The sequence below is a fragment of the Vombatus ursinus genome, unplaced genomic scaffold (genome assembly GCF_900497805.2).
Source record: "Vombatus ursinus unplaced genomic scaffold, bare-nosed wombat genome assembly UNPS02014791.1, whole genome shotgun sequence".
In the NCBI taxonomy this organism is placed as follows: domain Eukaryota; kingdom Metazoa; phylum Chordata; class Mammalia; order Diprotodontia; family Vombatidae; genus Vombatus; species Vombatus ursinus.
The window spans coordinates 27,698,669-27,716,267 of NW_020954569.1; the positions used below are offsets into that span (position 1 = coordinate 27,698,669).

Genomic DNA, 17,599 nt, shown 5'->3' on the forward strand with positions numbered 1-17,599 from the left:
TTAACTCAACTATTTAGTTCTTGATCTTGGTTTGTTTGTACCATGTTCCTGACCTCTAGTTGTACAACTTTTTGGTTGCCTTGTCCCCTTTCTCTCTAAATTGGCAAATGTTCAATCAACCCCATGGCCAGGGGTAATAGTAAATTTTGGAGGACTGTAGGTCATAGATTTATAAATGGAAAGGACCTTAGAGATCAGTGACTTAGTCTAACCTAAAGATGAGGCAACTGTGTCACAGACAGCTGAGATAATTTGCTCCAGTTCAAAATAGTTCATACGTACCAGAGCTCGGATTTGAACTCAGGTCATCTGACTCAGGAAAAATATTCCAAACAATTAGTTGTCCAAAAGTAAAATGGGATGCCTTGGGAATTAATGAGTTTTCCCTCATTGGAGGTCTTCAGACAGAGATTGAATGAACACTCATCAGGTATGCTATAATAGAAATTCCTTTTGGATTTGGGCTGGATTAGCTGTCCACTGAAATCTCAACTCTTGAGATTCTATGATTTGGTGACTCTGTGATGCCAAGTTCAGTACTCTTCACCATTCAATTCTCCATAAAATGGTCAGATTTTATTTCTTTTTGCATATGGATTCATTGTGAAATCATTTAAAAATATTTTGGGCCCAGAACAAAAGGTAGGCATGGTGAAGTAGAAAAAGCATGAATTTAGCATCAGTAGTTATGGAATAGAATATTGGATCTTTCATTTATTATTTTGTAACATTTCTCAGCCTCTGTTTCTTCATTTATAGAGTGGGAATAACAATATTTGCTTCAATGACTTCATAGGGTCTTTGTGAGGACAACTTGTGTAAATATAGCAGCAGCACCTGCCAGTTATTTGTCATCCTGATATAGTTGTATTTGCTCACTTCACCTCTCAAGATGTGGAGGAATGGAAGTGGGGCTGGCCTGGAAACAGGTGGAGGATAATGTTGTTAGATGAAGAACTTGTACTGTTTTGAGGTTAAAGATGAGGAGACATGAGGAGAAATAACAATAGGCTTTATCTGGTTCTCTGGTCTCCCTGTGCTAGGTTTCAAGACATTCTGACCATAGGAACTTTTATGTATCATCAATTTCTAATGAAAGTGGAGTCTTACAGAAAGATAAGTACTTGAGTTGAAGAGGGAAGTGGCCTGAACCAATCACATCACAGCCACAGTGAAAAGAGACTTCTAGTTGGGAGAATGAGGGAAGGAAGCCATAGATACACCCCCCACCAGATTAAAGGAGACCTTCTAGACTTGAAGCCTTCACATAAATAGTGTATTTAGACAGTTTTCCTATGTTTCAGAGATGCAGCTGGAAACTGGGATATTGGTGATCAGATATGGGGGTGCTGCAGCTGGGGGGGAATAGAATCTAATCTGAATAGTTTTGCCATCCTGGAGGTGTGGCTGACACTGAGATGGCTGTCTGTCATTTTTATTGAATCCATTTTAATTGCTTACTAAAATAATGACCACTTGTACAGGAAGCATCTTGGGAAAGAAAGAAAGAGATCCTATGATAGTAGAATGGGGCTCAATTGTAAGATTGGTTGTAAGCTCTTCCATTAGATTGAAAACTCCTTGGGGGCAGAGACTATCTGCTTTTTTTTTTTTAATATCCCCAGTGCTTTGCACAGTGCCTGGTACGTAGTATGTGGTTAATCAATGTTTATTGAATTAAGTTGTCTCATACTTTTAGATAGATTAAAAAAAGACCTGGAGGAAAGATCATAGTGTGGGTGGGGTATTAGGTTCACTGACAGCTACTTCTGCTCTCAATTCTGGATGTTCACAGAAGACCATGGGAGGTACTCCTGCCACCTCCATTCAAACAGGTTAAGTAAAGCTCTTTGTGAACCATGGAATGCTCTCCATGTCAGGTGCCATCATTAAAAAGTGTGGCTAAAGGACCCTTGGGTAGAAAGATTGAGAGAGATCACGTTTCATGGTTTTTCATGTTTGAAGGTTTGGACACTTTATGTAAAATATTCATAATAAACATTGACAACTTTTGGCACAAGGGATGATTGTTAGTGACACAGCAGTCAGTGTTTTGGAGGGATCTGTCTGTAGGTGAAAAAAATACACTGCTGCTCTTTCCCTTTCCTTGACAGTTTATCAACATTCCTTGGGACAGGAGTCCAAGGCTTAGGACAGTATTCAGGCCTTTAGACATTTAAGGAGCAGGTAGGCAGGCTTTCTCATTAGTACTGCTACCAGACCTCTGCTTTCAAGAGAATAAATGGATGAAAATTTGGCAAGATATTTTAGAAAGCTTACTAAAACTCTGATTAATATAGTGATCCATAAAAATTTCAAAGGACTCATGATGAAAAATATTATCCACCTCCAGATAGAGAACTGATGGACTCTGAGTACAGATTGAAGTGTATATTTTTTTTCTTGATTTTGTTTATACTTTTTCACAACATGGCTATTGTGGAAATATGTTTTGCATGACTTCGTGTGTATAATGAGTATCATATTTCTTGACTTCTCAGTTGGTGGGAGAGGTGGTAGAGGAAGGGAAAGAATTTGGAATTGAAGATAATATTTTAAAAATAATGACAAAAAAGAAAGCTTGCTCAATTTTAATCAGCCCTTACCTCACTATTGTACTATGTAATGTAGGATGTAAAATTATCCCCTCCACATTGCAAGGGTTAGGGGTGCAGCACCCCTGCTATTTGGAAAATCTGTGTAAATTTTTTTGGTCCTCCTTTCGTACTAGAGAAGTCCGAATTTTTTCTTTTTGTTTTATGAGGTGTTTATAGTACTTTATTGTAAAATTTGGGTTAAGTATTTGGTCATAAATTCAGTGTCATCTGGGGGCCTTTGAGTGTCAACTATGGCTTCCACAAAACTCTCAAAAAATTCCCATTTAATTTCTTATCCTGACCTATGATATTGAAATCATAATAGAGAAAGTCATGATGTGGAAGGGATAAATGTATTATTTTTTAAAGTGGGATCATTTTGAGCCCGAAGTATCTAGGATCTCATTCCAAAGGTAGATTCATCTATGAGGCATATTCTCCTGGCATGTACCCCAAATAAAGTGCTAACATGAGGGTTCAGTGTATTTCTGTTATTAAGATCTTAATTCCTATAGTTTCTGTTTTGCTTTTAGTATGTCTCCTGCAGAGCCAGTTCTTTATGGTTGTTACAGCTCCAGTAACTTGTTATATGTTGACCTTACCCAGGAACAGGTCCTTTATACTTTTATATCTTCACATAAAACTGCAGATCTTTTATGTCTGGAGTTCTGTCTAGTATGCAGAGCCTCAAGATGGGGAAGCAGGAAATCAGCAAGGGTTACCAGTGTCTCATCCCAGTCCTAAGGTCCTTTGATATTTCAAGCCTGAGTTTGGGTATGTCCAAGGACTATTTGAGACCCCAGTTAATCCCTGTTAGGCACGGGGGCATAGAATGGCATAGTGAAAAGATCATTGAACTTGGAGTCGGGAGACATGAGTTATAGTCGTGGCTCCACGTCTTAGTTGTGTTGACCACCAGAAGGTTCATTCACCTATAGGAGTCCTGGTATCTTTATCTATAAAATGGGCTACTGAGTTATTATGTGGAAAGCACTCTGTAAGCCTTAAGGAGCTATATAAATATGAGCTGTTATTATGTATGCAAATAATATAGAACTATCAATTATGTGTGTCCAGAGGGCTACCTTTCTCTCCTTCTCTTATCCTAATTAGAATTGAAGTCCAAGTATATCGCTATGAATGTGTCCCCCAAGGGTTTTTGTGTTGTTTTATAAAAAGTCATTCTATCTAGGTGATAAGTCTGATTTAAGTAATGGTGTTCTAAAATTCATTCAAGACCTCATAATTTGAAGCTGCCAGTTTCAGTGATGTGAAATGTGCAGAGGAATATTAAAGTCAGGATAATACATAAAATGAGATGATTGACCTGTCTAACACTTAGACATTATTTGAATACTATAGGCTTTAACAGCAATAATAAAATTAAGTCATAATAAAATGAACTTATTTGGGGTGAATCAACAATTTCCATATGTCATTTTTTTAATCATTCAGCAAAAGCTTAAGGAAGAGAAAGATGCTAAGCGGGCTCATCTTGACAGCAGGCATGACTACCTTTTTGACATTTTAGCCTGCTGTGTGGACCTGGAGAAGGCCGAGGTAGAAGATGCCATTCTGGAGGGGAATCAGGTATGTTGCATGTCATAAAATACTAATGGAGGAGAGAGAGAATACAGGGCACAATTCCAAGATGGAGTCCTTTAACTGTAGCACCTGTGCTCTGCTAAAATCTGAATGTTTTCAGAGTGGTGTCAAAGAAGGCCTGGAATGCAATGAAAAGACCCACCTTCAGTGATATTGCCACTATGATGGGCTGCCTCTCAGTAGTTGGAGAGTGAATTTAAGGCTGCAAAGACTCTGTGGGGATGGTGGAAATCTAGTTTGCTCATATTCAAGGGGCATGGCATGGATTCTTCTACTCCGAACTGAATTGTATGCTGACTCTACCACTGGTTCTGGAGATGTGGTAGATGGGTTGCTAAGCCAAGAGCAGGAACCAAGAATGTCAGATTCAGGATATTAAAGAGAAAGATCTTATGGTTCAGGTCCACAAGGTAAGACCAGAGAGAAAGAATAACTTTAGGACAGAAAATACTTATCTGTCACTAACCAGCTTGCTTTCAGCTGATTATTGACTTCTGCATCCAACCTGTTTGATTTCCTATGAAATTCTGATAATCAAGTAAATTTAACTAGGAAACCACAGGCCCAAACTAATAAGACAGTTCCAGGTGGCTTTTGGAAAAAATCATGAAATTATTTTAGTCACATATATTCAGATGACATTTTTAAAAATCAGTTCTTACTATTTAGCATTAATCATCTACCATGTGTTAGGCTGTTGTTTGGAAGATAGTATCTTTATTCCTAAAGGCCTTAGAATTTAGTTCTATCTTAGAATAAAAATAAAATTATACTGAAATGAAATACACATTAAAAAAAGTCAATAAATGCAGGGAAGGGTGGACTTATCACAAATACACCCTCCCTAAATTGAAACATTTCTTTGAAGCAAATAGGCAGGATAATGAGATATTTATCCCTTCACAATTTGGATGAAAACAGAACATATTTCCAGCTCTGAATGATAGGTTTGATGTGGTCGTGCCTGAAGGCAGGAGGGATGTACTTGATTATCTCTTAAGCTCCCTTCTACCTTGTCATCTGATGATTGCAAGCTATAACTCTGGATATCTAAACTGAATTGAATGAGGTTGATTCTAATATGAAACAAATTTATCAACTTGAATTATTATTATTATTTTTTAACCCAGATTGAACGAATTGATCAGTTTTTTACTGTTGGTGGGTTCCATCACCTCATGTTTTACTATCAAGATGTGGAAGCAGCAGAAACAGGTAGACATTTTTTATTGTTATATCTCTCAGAAATATTTTCAGGTTTATTAAAAAAAGTTATATGGGAACAAGCTATGCCATTTATGTTGGAGTCAATATCATGTTCTGTGATATGTGTAGAAGTGCTTGGTACAGGGTTGGGGAACTTTTGGCCTCAAGGCCCCATGTTGCCCTCTAGGTCCTCAAGTGCGGCCCTTTGACTGAATCCAAACTTCACAGAACAAGTCCCCTTAATAAAATGATTTGTTCTGTAAAACTTAAGACTCCGTCAAAAGGCTGCACCTAAGGACCTAGAAGGCCACATGTGGCCTCGAGGCAGAAGGTTCCCCACCCCTCAGGTAGAACACATTTCTGCTTTAAGGGACTAGGGAAGACTTCTGTCCAGCTTTGGTCTCCACTTCAGTATGACCTTGAACTAGCCACTTAACTTCTCTCAGCCTCTACTTCATCTGCAAAATGAAGGGATAGGACTATACGGCCTTTCAGGTTTTTTCTAGCTTTAAATATTTGATCCTTTGATACAAAGACAAATGGAACAGATAACCTTTTATATTTTGAGCTGTTTTCTTCCAGTTATTGGGCTGTGACAGTGTTATGTACAGGATGAGGTCCTATAGTTATGAAAATTGATCTTTCTTAAAAGTTAGGATATTCTCTTTACATAAGATTTCAGAATTTAGTGCATTTATCTGTTTTTTTTTATCCATTCCCAGGCACTTTATTTAAAGTTCAAGTTACTCCTTTAAATTCAGTAATATTCCATAAATTATTTTCAAGGCATTTAGAACTCTCATTTTCTATGTTTGGATATCACATTATAATTTATTTGGGCAGATTATGATATAACTCAGTCATGACAAATTCAATCATTTTCATATAAGAAAAATTCACAAATCTTTATTTGAATTCAAGATCTGTAACTAGCATACATCTGATTTTATTTTTAAGCATATTGTACTCTTGTAAAGGCTGTACTGTGCACATAAATGGTCATATTAAGATTTTATTGGAAATGTCATGCATATCCATGGATTTTTATTACTTTTTATGAGCACTTTTTGCAAAAAAAGAAATTAGTTATTGCTTTTAGCCTATGATATATGATTGGTTCATTATCTGAAAACGAAGGGAATCACCCACGCAAACTGGAAATGACTGGCATTTACTCAGGTTTATTGGTCTAATATTATTATTATTATGCTGAGAAGGTTCACCACATTTTTAGAGAATTCCGAACAAGATGTAAAGTTTTGATTTGTATGTTTTCCAGGCAAGAACTCCTATACATTTGGTCATTAGGTCCATTGCCCTTGTGTTCTTTCCTTACTCATCAGTTCTGCTGTTGTAACTCTTCAACAATGTATGGATCAGTGATTATATATTATTATATAATATTGGTGTGAGTTCTTTCTACATAAAGACTACACATACATAACACTACAAACACAAAAAAGTCTACACAAACTCTCTGAAACTTGCTTGAAGATATTCAAGAGTTGTTCTTCATTACCTTCTGGTTAACCTGGTGATCAGCCCAGACCCTACAAATTTATCTAGGCTGGTCCTTGGGAAGTAGACCCCCACATACAGTTCATCAATGGGCCCATACTCGAAATCTTTTCTATTTACTGAAAACTTTGCAAAGACTCTCCTCCACTGGGGTAACCTTCATTAACACAAGTTTACCTCTCACACCATGATGAGAATCAGAGGGGGACTTTGGTGAAGTATGCTTTAATAGTTTATATTTTAAGATAAGCACAGTTTTTTTTCAGCATTAAAAATTGATGATCCTGAGCTTTAAAACTCCTAATACTATTTTTACTGGACCATGCTGTGTGTCTTTTTATCCATCTTCCATGTACTGCTGATGTCTTAGCAGTGTTATTTGGCTATGTTCAGCATCTTCTGGCTCTCTTTCTTTTACTGGCTCTCATTCAAAACATCCTACAAGAAGAAAAGGATGAAAATTGAAATTTGCAGTTATAAGAAATGGCCTAAAGGACTTTGAGGGAGACTGTACTCACTACTTACTGTCTTTGTTCCACATTAATTCTTGTCATTCATTGAAAGTGGTTATTTTTTTGAGTCTCTAAAAATTTGGAAGAAGATAAACCAGTTTCACTTTTATTTAAACCAAATCTAACACTACTTTGAATTTGTTAATAGTTGTCATGAATGTTTTAGAGGAGAATTTATTTTTAATGAACAAAAATCTATTTTATTTCCCTTCCAAGTCCTTCTTTTCTTTTTCTTTCTTTCTTTCTTTTTTTTTTGCAAGGCAATTGGGATTAAGTGACTTGCCTAGGGTCACACAGCTAATGAGTATCATGTGTCTGAGGCTGAATTTGACTCCAGGGCTGGTGCTCTATCCACTGCATCACCTCACTGCCCCTCACACTCTTCTAATAGGAAAAAAAGACAAATCAATATTCTTCCAACAAATACAGATAGTCAAGCAAAACAAATTCCTTCATTGGAAATATAAAAAAAGAGTCTCATGTTTCCTTACAAGTCCATCATTTGTCAGAAGGTGCCTAGCATGCTTCAGCATTAGTCCTTTGGAATCACTGTGTTGATCATAGTTCTTAGTCTTTCAAAGTTGTTTGTCCTTACAAGGTCATTCTTATATATATCATTCTCCTGTTTCTGCTTACAACATAATATATCAGTTCATATAAGTCTTCACAGATTTCTCGTAAACCATCTCTTTCATAAAGTCTAACAGTATTTCACTATGGTCATATACCACAATTTGTTTAGCTATCCTCCAATTGATTACATTTTTTTTTAATATTCTGTGATTCTGCCTACATAAAATCCAGGTGACATTAGCAGAAAGTAGGATATATGTTAGGAATTGCACAAGTATTTCTGATTTCTTTATTGTTGGAAGTTTATTTTCCCAAATTCACTTTTTTCACTTTAAAAAAACTTTATTATTTTAAACATTCTTTTCTTTTAAAATTTTGAGTTCTAGATTTTTTCCCTCCCCCTCACATCTTCCTCACCCACAGGAAGGCAGAAAGTATGATATCAACTTTACATGTGAAATCATGCAAAACATTTCATATCAATCATATAGCAAAACAAAGCAAAAAAGTGTGAAAATAATATTTCAGTTTGCACACAGAGTTCATCAGTGCTCTCTCTGGAGGTGTATGGCATTTTTTCATCATGAGTTCTTTGGGATTGTCCTGCTTCAATGTATTGATCAGAGTAGCTAAGTCTTTCATAATTGGTCATCATTACAACATTGCTGTAACTGTGCACAATGGTGTTCTGGTTCTCTTCACTTTGCATCAGTTCATATAGGTCTTGGCATGTTTTTTCTGAAAATACTCTCCCCACCCCCAACCTCTGCCACCACCTTGTAATTTCTTATAGCAGAATAGTACTCCATCACAATCATGTGCCACACTTTTCAACCATTCCCCAGTTGATAGGCATCCCCTCAATTTTCAATTCTTTGCCACCATGAAAAGAGCAATATATATATTTATATATTTATATATATATGTGTATGTATGTATTTGCAAATAGGTCCCTTTCCTCTTAAAAAAATTTCTTTGGGATATAGACCTAGTAGTGTTGTTGCTGGGTGGTCAAAGGCTACAGTTTTATAGCTCTTTAGGCATAGTTCCAAATTGTTTTCCAGAGTGGTTGAACCAGTTCACTAGTTCACCAACAGTTTTTTAGTGTACCTATTTTCCCCTCATTCCCTCCAGCATTTGTCATTTCTGATAGATGTGAGGTGGTAATTGTTTTAATATGCTTTTCTCTACAGAACATTTTTTCATATTAGTATAGATAGATTTGATTTCTGAAAACTACTATCATTTGATCATTTAACAAGTGGGGAATGGCTCTTGTTTTTATAAATTTGACTTAGTTCCCTATATATTTGAGAAATGAAACATTTATCAGAGAAACTTACTGTAATTTTTTTGGATATTACTTCATTGTCTATGGTACTTTTTAAGCATAATGTAGTTTCCTCGATTGTCTCTTTTTAATTAGATCCTCCCCCCCTTTTTTTTACTTTAACTGAAGCATAATGGATTCTGCTCCAGTCTTTTATTTTAACTGTGTATGTGTCTTTTTGTTTTAAGCATGTCTGTTGTGCAAACATATTGTTGCAATCTGGTTTCTAATCCATTTTGTTATCTGCTTTCATTTTATGGGTCAGCTCATCCAATTCACACTCACAGTTACGATTACTAATACTGTATTTCCTACCACTTAGTTTTCTTCTGTTGCTTCTCTTTCTTTTTATCCTGTCACTCCTCAAAAGTCTGTTTTGCTTCTGACCACTGCCTCCCTTAATCCACCCTCACTTTTATTACTGCCCCTCACCTCATGTATCTTATCCCCTTTCCTCCTATTTCCCTATTTGGTAGATAGATTTCTATCCCCAACTTAGTGTGTACGTATGTTTTTCCTTTTCGAACCAATTTGGATGAGAATGAGGTTCAAACATTGCTCACCACTACTCCCATTTCCTCCTCCACTATGAAAGTTCTTTCTTGTGCACCTCTTTTATGTGAAGAAACTTTTCCTGTTCTACCTCCCCTTTTACCCTCCTCCTTTTTTACCCCTAATTTACTTATTTATTTTTGGGAGATTGTCCCACCCTAATCAACTCACACGTAAATCCTCTGTCTATATAGTCATCTTATAACTGCCCTAATAACAAAAAAGTTCTCAGGAGCTACATGCATCATCTTTCCATACAGGAATATAAACAGTTTAACTTTATTGAATCTCTTATGATCACTCTTTTCATATTTCTTTTTTATGTTTCTCTTGAGTCTTCTGTTTGAACGTCAAATTTTCTATTCAGATCTGGTCTTTTGATCAGGAATGCCTTGAAGTCCTTTATTTCATTAGCTATCAATGTTTTACCTGGAAGGATTATACCATTTTTCTGGGTAAGTTATTCTTGATTGTAATCCTAACTCCATTGTTTTCCAGAATATCATATTTCTATCCTTCCATTCCTTTCACATGGAAGCTGCTAAGTCTTATGTTATCCTGACTATGATTACGTGATATATGAATTGATTTTTTCTGGAAGCTTGAAGTATTTTCTCCTTGACCTGAGAGCTCTGAAATTTAACTACACTATTCCTTGGAGTTTTCATTTTGAGATCTCTTTTAGGAGGTGATGGGTGGATTTTTTCAATTTCTATTTTACTCTCTGGATATAAGATCATTGGAGCACTTTTCCTTGATAGTCCCTTGAAACATGATGTCTAGGCTTTTTTTTTTTTGACCATGGCTTTCAGGTAGTCCAATAATTCTTAAATTATCTCTCCTGGTTCTATTTGCCAGGTCAGTGTTTTTTTAAAATGAGATATTTCACAATTTCTTTCATTTTTCATCCTTCTGACTTTGTTTTATTGTTTCTTAATGGCTCATGGAGTCATTAGCTTCCACTTGCCAAATTATAATTTTTAATGAATTATTTTCTTCAGTAGCTTTTCTACCTCTTTTTTCCATTTGGTCAATTCTGCTTTTTAAGGAGCTTTTTTCCCTTGAGATATTTTCACAATAAACAAATCAATTCTTTGAATTTCATTTCCAAGAGAGATGAATGTTTCTGATGTAAAAGTGATACTCTATTAGATAATGATTAAATTCCCTGTGCAATTATCTCCAAGTACCATAATAGTGATCAAATCTTAAGGCCACAAGGGCATATGTATTCATGGTGAAATTTACATATATAAAAAGGTTCCTGATAGAATTCCTCACTGTAGATTCTTAATTACAACTCAAGGGCCTCTAATCATAAAAGTTCACATTTTTTCTGGAGTTGGGAAAACTATTCTTTGTTGGTCTGAACATTGGCATAATGAATAGAAGGCCAACCTCACACTCAGTAAGGCCTGGGTTCCAGTATCACTTTTGATGTCACTGCTATGTCACCTAGTACAAGTCATGTAACCTCTTCATGTCCAGGGCAATGCTCTAAGACTAGAGGTTGACAGTAGTTGCTGATCTGCATGGGAAGGAAGGATTTTTTCCCCCACTGATAACTCCCTCCACAAATGAAATCACAGGTCAAGAAAAAAATGCTTTGCTGTCTACCTTTGTCTTTCATAGTAGGATCCTTAAGACTCAACAGGTATATGAGTATAGGAAAGAAAACTCTGATTAATATAATGAAATGTGACAAGTCATACTTTCCAGGATATCTATCTGTGTCATGTCAAAGTGAATCAAAAGCCAACCTCAACTATGTAGAAATGCCAATTTATGGGTCATTGGAAAAATAAAGGGAAAAGTGGACACCCTAATTACTTATACTTATAAGATTCAGGTAAGGATTAAGACTTTAAAGATACCCCAACTTGTGAGAGTTGAATCTTACTCAAATATTCCAATAGCCACATTATCTCAAAGATTTGGATGTTCTGTCCAAAGGTATAGATCTATCCCACACCAATTTGAGCCTGAGCATCCTGTGTGTCCACATCTTCTCATAAATTTACCACAAGGTATCTACCTCACAACCCATATGCAAGAAAGGCCATTCTCATTTTCTCCTGGCATTGCCAGGATTTACTATCAGGGTTTGTTATAGCCAGGGAATGTCAAAAATGAATCTGGAACCTAAGAGTTCTTGTCTTCAGGGCTGGCTGTCTATATACAATATCCTAAGTCCAGAAAAAGGAAAGAATTATGTTTTTTTGCATTTTATTTTCATTTCATTTTATTTATTTTATTTTTTTTTAGTGAGGCAATTGGGGTTAAGTGGCTTGCCCAGAGTCACACAGCTAGTGAGTTTTTTTTTAATGTGTTTGAGGCTGGATTTGAATTCAGGTCCTCCTGACTCCAGAGCTGGTGCTCTATCCACTGTGCCACCTAGCTGCCTCAAGAATTGTGTTTTACCAGGTCCAGTGGAATACTTGTGCTGTCTGCCATTTGTCATCCCTTACCCTCCATACATGACCATCCTATCTTTTCTTCTTGTCATATATTTCTATTACTCCTATTTTTCAAACTCTCTCCTTAGTTATATGTTGCCACCTGCTATTAATTAATCCATTAGATCTTCAACTCTAAGGTTGTTGGAAACAAAAGTATTTCATTTTTGCAACTCTGTGGTCAACATTCATTTTTTCACCTACAAGGGAATGATTTTCTTGCAAACAAATGGTACTTTGTAAAAAACATTTTTCTGTGTGATTTTTGTTGTTTAGTTGTTTTCAGTTGTGTCTGACTCTTTGTGACTTCATTTGGGGTTTTATTGGCAGAGACACTGGAGTGGTTTGCCATTTCCTTCTCCAAATCATTTTACAGATGAGCAAACTGAGGTAAAAAGGATGAAATGACTTGTCCAGGGTCACACAGCTAGTAAATGTCTGCAGACAGATTTGAATTGAAGAAAATATCAAAATGCAGAAGTCACCTTACCTCAGTCTGACTTCTTTGTTCTTAATAATATCTTCTATCACTTCAATAGGTTTGAATTTCAAGCTGATAGCTAAGGATGGTTATCAATAACATTTGAAAAGATCTCTTTATTGACATCAAATTTTTTGGTCAGGGTATTTGTTTTTTTCCTAAGGGCCAAGTGTCTGAATATTCTGGAGGCTGCTGAGAAGTACATTTGGGGTTCTTATTAGGGGAAGCTCATAGACTTGAAGAATTTTGGAGTTGGAAGAGACCTTAGAGATGATGAAGTCCAATCCTTGTACGATCGATACGGAATACTGGTCTTGGTCACTATATCCTACCCGCTAAATCCAGTCCTCTGTTTCTTCTTTTTCATGTGATAGCAATCATGGAGGCCATCCTTGAAGCCTTTTTAGCTTGTTAGGAACTATCGGAGATCCCCCTTAGTTACTATGGCCTTTGACATTTCAGGCTCACTTCCATGCCAAAATGAATAACAAAGTTGACTTTTAGTAGAGGATGAAGGTATGTTCTGAAACACATAAGAATTAAAGTATTACAATGAAAGATACTTTAGTATCATCATATTCATGATATTGCAAAATAATGACAAGTTCTTTCAGTGTGATCTATAAGCTTAAGTTCTTAGGAGGGGTTTTCATTTATCAGATGCACTGGTTTCTCAGAGCCATGGTTCAAGTAAACTTTATTATTAAGCACAGGTACAAGTAAACATAACTTCCCTCAGGTTTTTCCTTTCAAGACTTTCTCAGTGACTTTGGGTAAAAGCAGACCACACCCTGTTTCTACTGTTTCTAAGAAATCTCTGCCCAATGCACAGGGTGGATCCTTATCCCCAGTGGTCCATGCTTGGTTTCAGGTCAATATATTTGGGCATGGGGCATTTAACTTAGTCTGTACAGCATCTACTGCATAGGATCCTGCTCCACAACACAGACTGTACATATATTATTCTACTTGTAAGCTCTTTCTAGGATAGAAGTTCTTAACGTGGGTTCCTTGGACTTCTTTCTGAATCTCTGGAAGTCTGTTAACTTGTATGGGAAACAAATGACATCTTTATTTTTACAAACACCTAACTGAATTTTTGAATTTCTTTAAACTGTGGAGGAAATAAACCATAGCAGTATTACAGTACCTGTGACTGTCACCAATAGAAATCACAGATATTTTTATCTCATACTACCATTGAAAACTGACTGATGGCCAACACGTCATGTATGATGCCTTTTCAAAGACCACACCACAGTTTAGTGTTCTGATTCAAGCTAAGAAAGTCACCTTCTCAGTGATATATCTTTAAAAATAACTTGAGCTTGCTATATTTTAAATATATTTTATTTAACATTAATAAAACACACATATTACTAAACCACAATTTAAAAAATAACTGTATTTTGATATAACTGGTTTCTTTTGTAACAAGTGATATTGGAAAGGAAATCTAGTTTTCTTCCCCATATATTTTGTTTTATTTATTTAAGAATTATTCTGAGAAGTCCATAGTTTTCATCAGATTCTTGAAAGGGTCCATGACATCAATAAATTAAGAACTTTTATTCTAAGAAATATCTAACTTTGTATAGTTGTCAAATTTGTATGGAGAAAAAATATTATTTTTGTTGATTGAATTGAATTTCTGCTTTTGTAGGACAAGTTGGTACTCCAGGAGGAGGATCAAATCTTTTTCCTGGAAGAGTTAAGAAACCTAAGGTGTTTGTGACTGAAGGTAAAGATGTTGCTCTCACTGGTTTATGTGTATTCTTCATTAGATCTTCTCCTTCCAAAGCCATCACTCCTGAGAACATACACCAGGTAAAGAGTCAAGATCTATTATTTACTATGAGTTTATTACTTAGATCATATTTTAAAGTCTTTTAAAAGATATTTTGTAGTTGAGGTGTCTTGACAAAACTGAGACAGGAGCAATTTTTAAAGAACTAAGTGGGTGGTGGAGGAAGAGTTAGTGGGATCAAAGTTACATTGGGATAAAAAGTTATTTATGCAATGTTATATTTTGTCTCAACAACAGCAAGATGTACATGTATATTACTGTTTTGTTAGGCATGCATTTTTTCATTACTACTTTCACAAAACCTTTGTGCCTTAGATTTTGTATTAGGCTTTGTAGCAGCATTTGTAGACTCTGTAGACTTAGATGGTCTTCATGAAGGCATTGCCACTTATTATTTTGAGCACATAATATTGCCACTTATTATTTTGAGCACATAATTTAACTGCACTGGTCTTAATTTTCTTATCTATGAAATGAAGAGATTGGGTTCAATGACATTTTATGTCCCTTCTAGTTCAAAATCTATAATAATCCTGTGACAATGATAATGAATTGCTGTGCCCAAAACAATTCATTATTTCATGGTGAACTTTTGCATAATGATGGTCTTTGAACTCATGTACCATTCCTTGGCTAACAAACCTACAGTAAATGACCAGATGCATATTCAAAGTTTCAGTTTTATTGAACTTGTTGGATTTTTAAAAAATTCCATTAACATATAGACTTTGAGAAACTAGGATAGTCTCCATGCTACCATGAGTTAATGACCTACAATTTAAAAGGAATATGCCTTCAGAAAAAAAAAATCATTCAATAATTTAAAAATTATTATTTTATATTCAACAGCTAGTCTATATTTTAGTCTAAAAGAACTATTTTTCCCCTCAGGAAGTTTGTTTCAATATGTTAGATACTACCAATGGGGGTCTTCTAAAAAGTGTGGAGCGTTTGTTGTCGGAAATCTTCATTCCAGCAATCAAGGCAATGAACAGTGGCTGGGGTGAACTAGATGGTCTCCAAAAAGCATCTGACATTCGGAAGGATTTTCTGAATTCTCTAGAAGGCTTTGTGAATGTCCTATCTAGTGCTCAGGAGAGCTTGAAAGAGAAGGTAAGAATGTACAATGTTCCTTAAAAAAAACTAAAACAATTGCTAATCCAGTGAAAAAACTGCAAATACATTATACTCTATTTGAATTGTGTGAATCATCCTTAATTCCAGTATCATTTAATTGTGGAGAAAACTTATTAAGAATCTTTCAAGGAACTTTTTTTTTCAGCCTATTGTATAGACTAGAGGTAAATCTTTGGAATAATTAATGCTTCGCATGTCCATCAATTGTTAGACATTGATTTAGAATTTACCTAATTCAACATGCCTGAATTAAAGAGACAAAATTTCATGTATACAACCCAAAGCTGTTGGCATAATGGTGTTCTTTAGTCCATATCTCATTATTCATACAATCATCCCTCACTCTCTCTCTCTCCACACACACACACACCCACACCCACACATTACCATATTCAGTGGTGGAGGAAGTTCTTTACATGCCTGGGATAGATATCCCCCTAACTCACCAATGGGTTTGAGGCCTGTCTGTTACCCTGAACCTGGTTTAGCATGTCCCAGGTGAGAGTTGGGTGAAAGGTGGACACCAAAGGTGGATGAGCAGCCCTGAAAAGGGCTCAACAAGCCCTCACACCCATTGAAGTGAGCAGATGAGAACAATTTGTTCCAACAGCAAAGAAGACAGCTGAAGCAGGCACTGTGGACTGCTTAGAGCCTGGTCAGACTCAGAGGCACCAAGGTCATCTACTGCTTCTTGGGCCACTGCCAGTTGTCTTAACTTTTGTCTTGCCACTGGACTTTGATGACTCTGGAAGAGAGAGTGAAGCTGATGACTTTGTGCAGTTCTGCCTTGCTTAAATCTAGTTTACACACAAGTGAAGACATTGCCCATAATGTCATTGATCCTCTTTGAAAATGAAGTTCAACTATCAACACCTCTATATTTAGTAAAAATATGACTATATGGAAGTTTTGGGGAATTAATTATTCTGGGCAACTGAGTTTTCTTAAATATTGTTGAATACACATTTGGATGGGGATGGACTGACACATGCCCAGGATTGGAGGTGTGGGCATGAGAGGGGAACATTATTTAACTGGGCCTGAGGAAAAGAGTCCTCTGGGAGAAAGAGAATTTGGTCAAAGTTGTGATTCAAGAGCATAAAAATCCATGGGATTGGGAAAAAGAGGAAAAATAAGTTTGTAAACAATAGTCTGTAGTTGGGAAAGTCTGCATGAAGTCTAGGAGAGCATATGATGAGGAGCAGTAGGCATTAGTGAGATAATAATTTATTTCATTCAACTTCTTTATGCAAGATGTTCTTTTATGGTAGTGGCCTGCTCACAATGAAGATCAACTCAGTTTTACTGGTTCTGAATACCATTCCTCCTCTAAGAATGTTTCCTTAGGAATTGAGGCTGGGAAACTGATGACTGGGTCTAATGTAGTGTTAGTCAATCAAATAATAAACATGAGTCTTTTTAGGCACCTATTATGTGCCAAACACCATGTTGTGCTCCAGTATGCTGCAATGTCTACATGAAAATGGTTTTTAAGGTGATCCCAGATTCATTTCATGTCTGCTTAGATTGGGAGTTTTTAACCTTTTTTTTGTGTATGTCTTGGGCCCTTTTGTCAGTCTGGTAAAGCCTATGGATCCCTCCTCAGAATGAGGTATTTAAATTCATGAAATACAATACATAAGATTACAAAGGAAACCAATTATGCTGAAATAAAGATATAATTGTTTTGTACCATCCAAGTTCATGGACCCCTTAGGTAGGCCTGTGCATCCCAGGTCAGGAGCCCTTAATCAAACTAGGGACTGAGGTAAACCAGCTCTTTTCTTTTCTTTTCTTTTCTTTTCTTTTCTTTTCTTTTCTTTTC

At 36.1% G+C, this 17,599-nt stretch overlaps 1 protein-coding gene across 1 annotated transcript in view; it reads left to right on the top strand.

The window, feature by feature from the left end:
- The first annotated feature begins 3,995 nt into the window (after window positions 1-3,995).
- Window positions 3,996-17,599, top strand: part of DNAH5 (dynein axonemal heavy chain 5) — a 294,914-nt gene continuing 281,310 nt past the window's right edge. Inside the window, exons 1-4 of the mRNA XM_027869069.1 lie at window positions 3,996-4,187; window positions 5,333-5,417; window positions 14,494-14,657; window positions 15,529-15,750. Of these exons, the coding sequence (XP_027724870.1) occupies window positions 3,996-4,187; window positions 5,333-5,417; window positions 14,494-14,657; window positions 15,529-15,750 (663 nt within the window). The remainder of the gene's footprint in view (window positions 4,188-5,332; window positions 5,418-14,493; window positions 14,658-15,528; window positions 15,751-17,599) is intronic.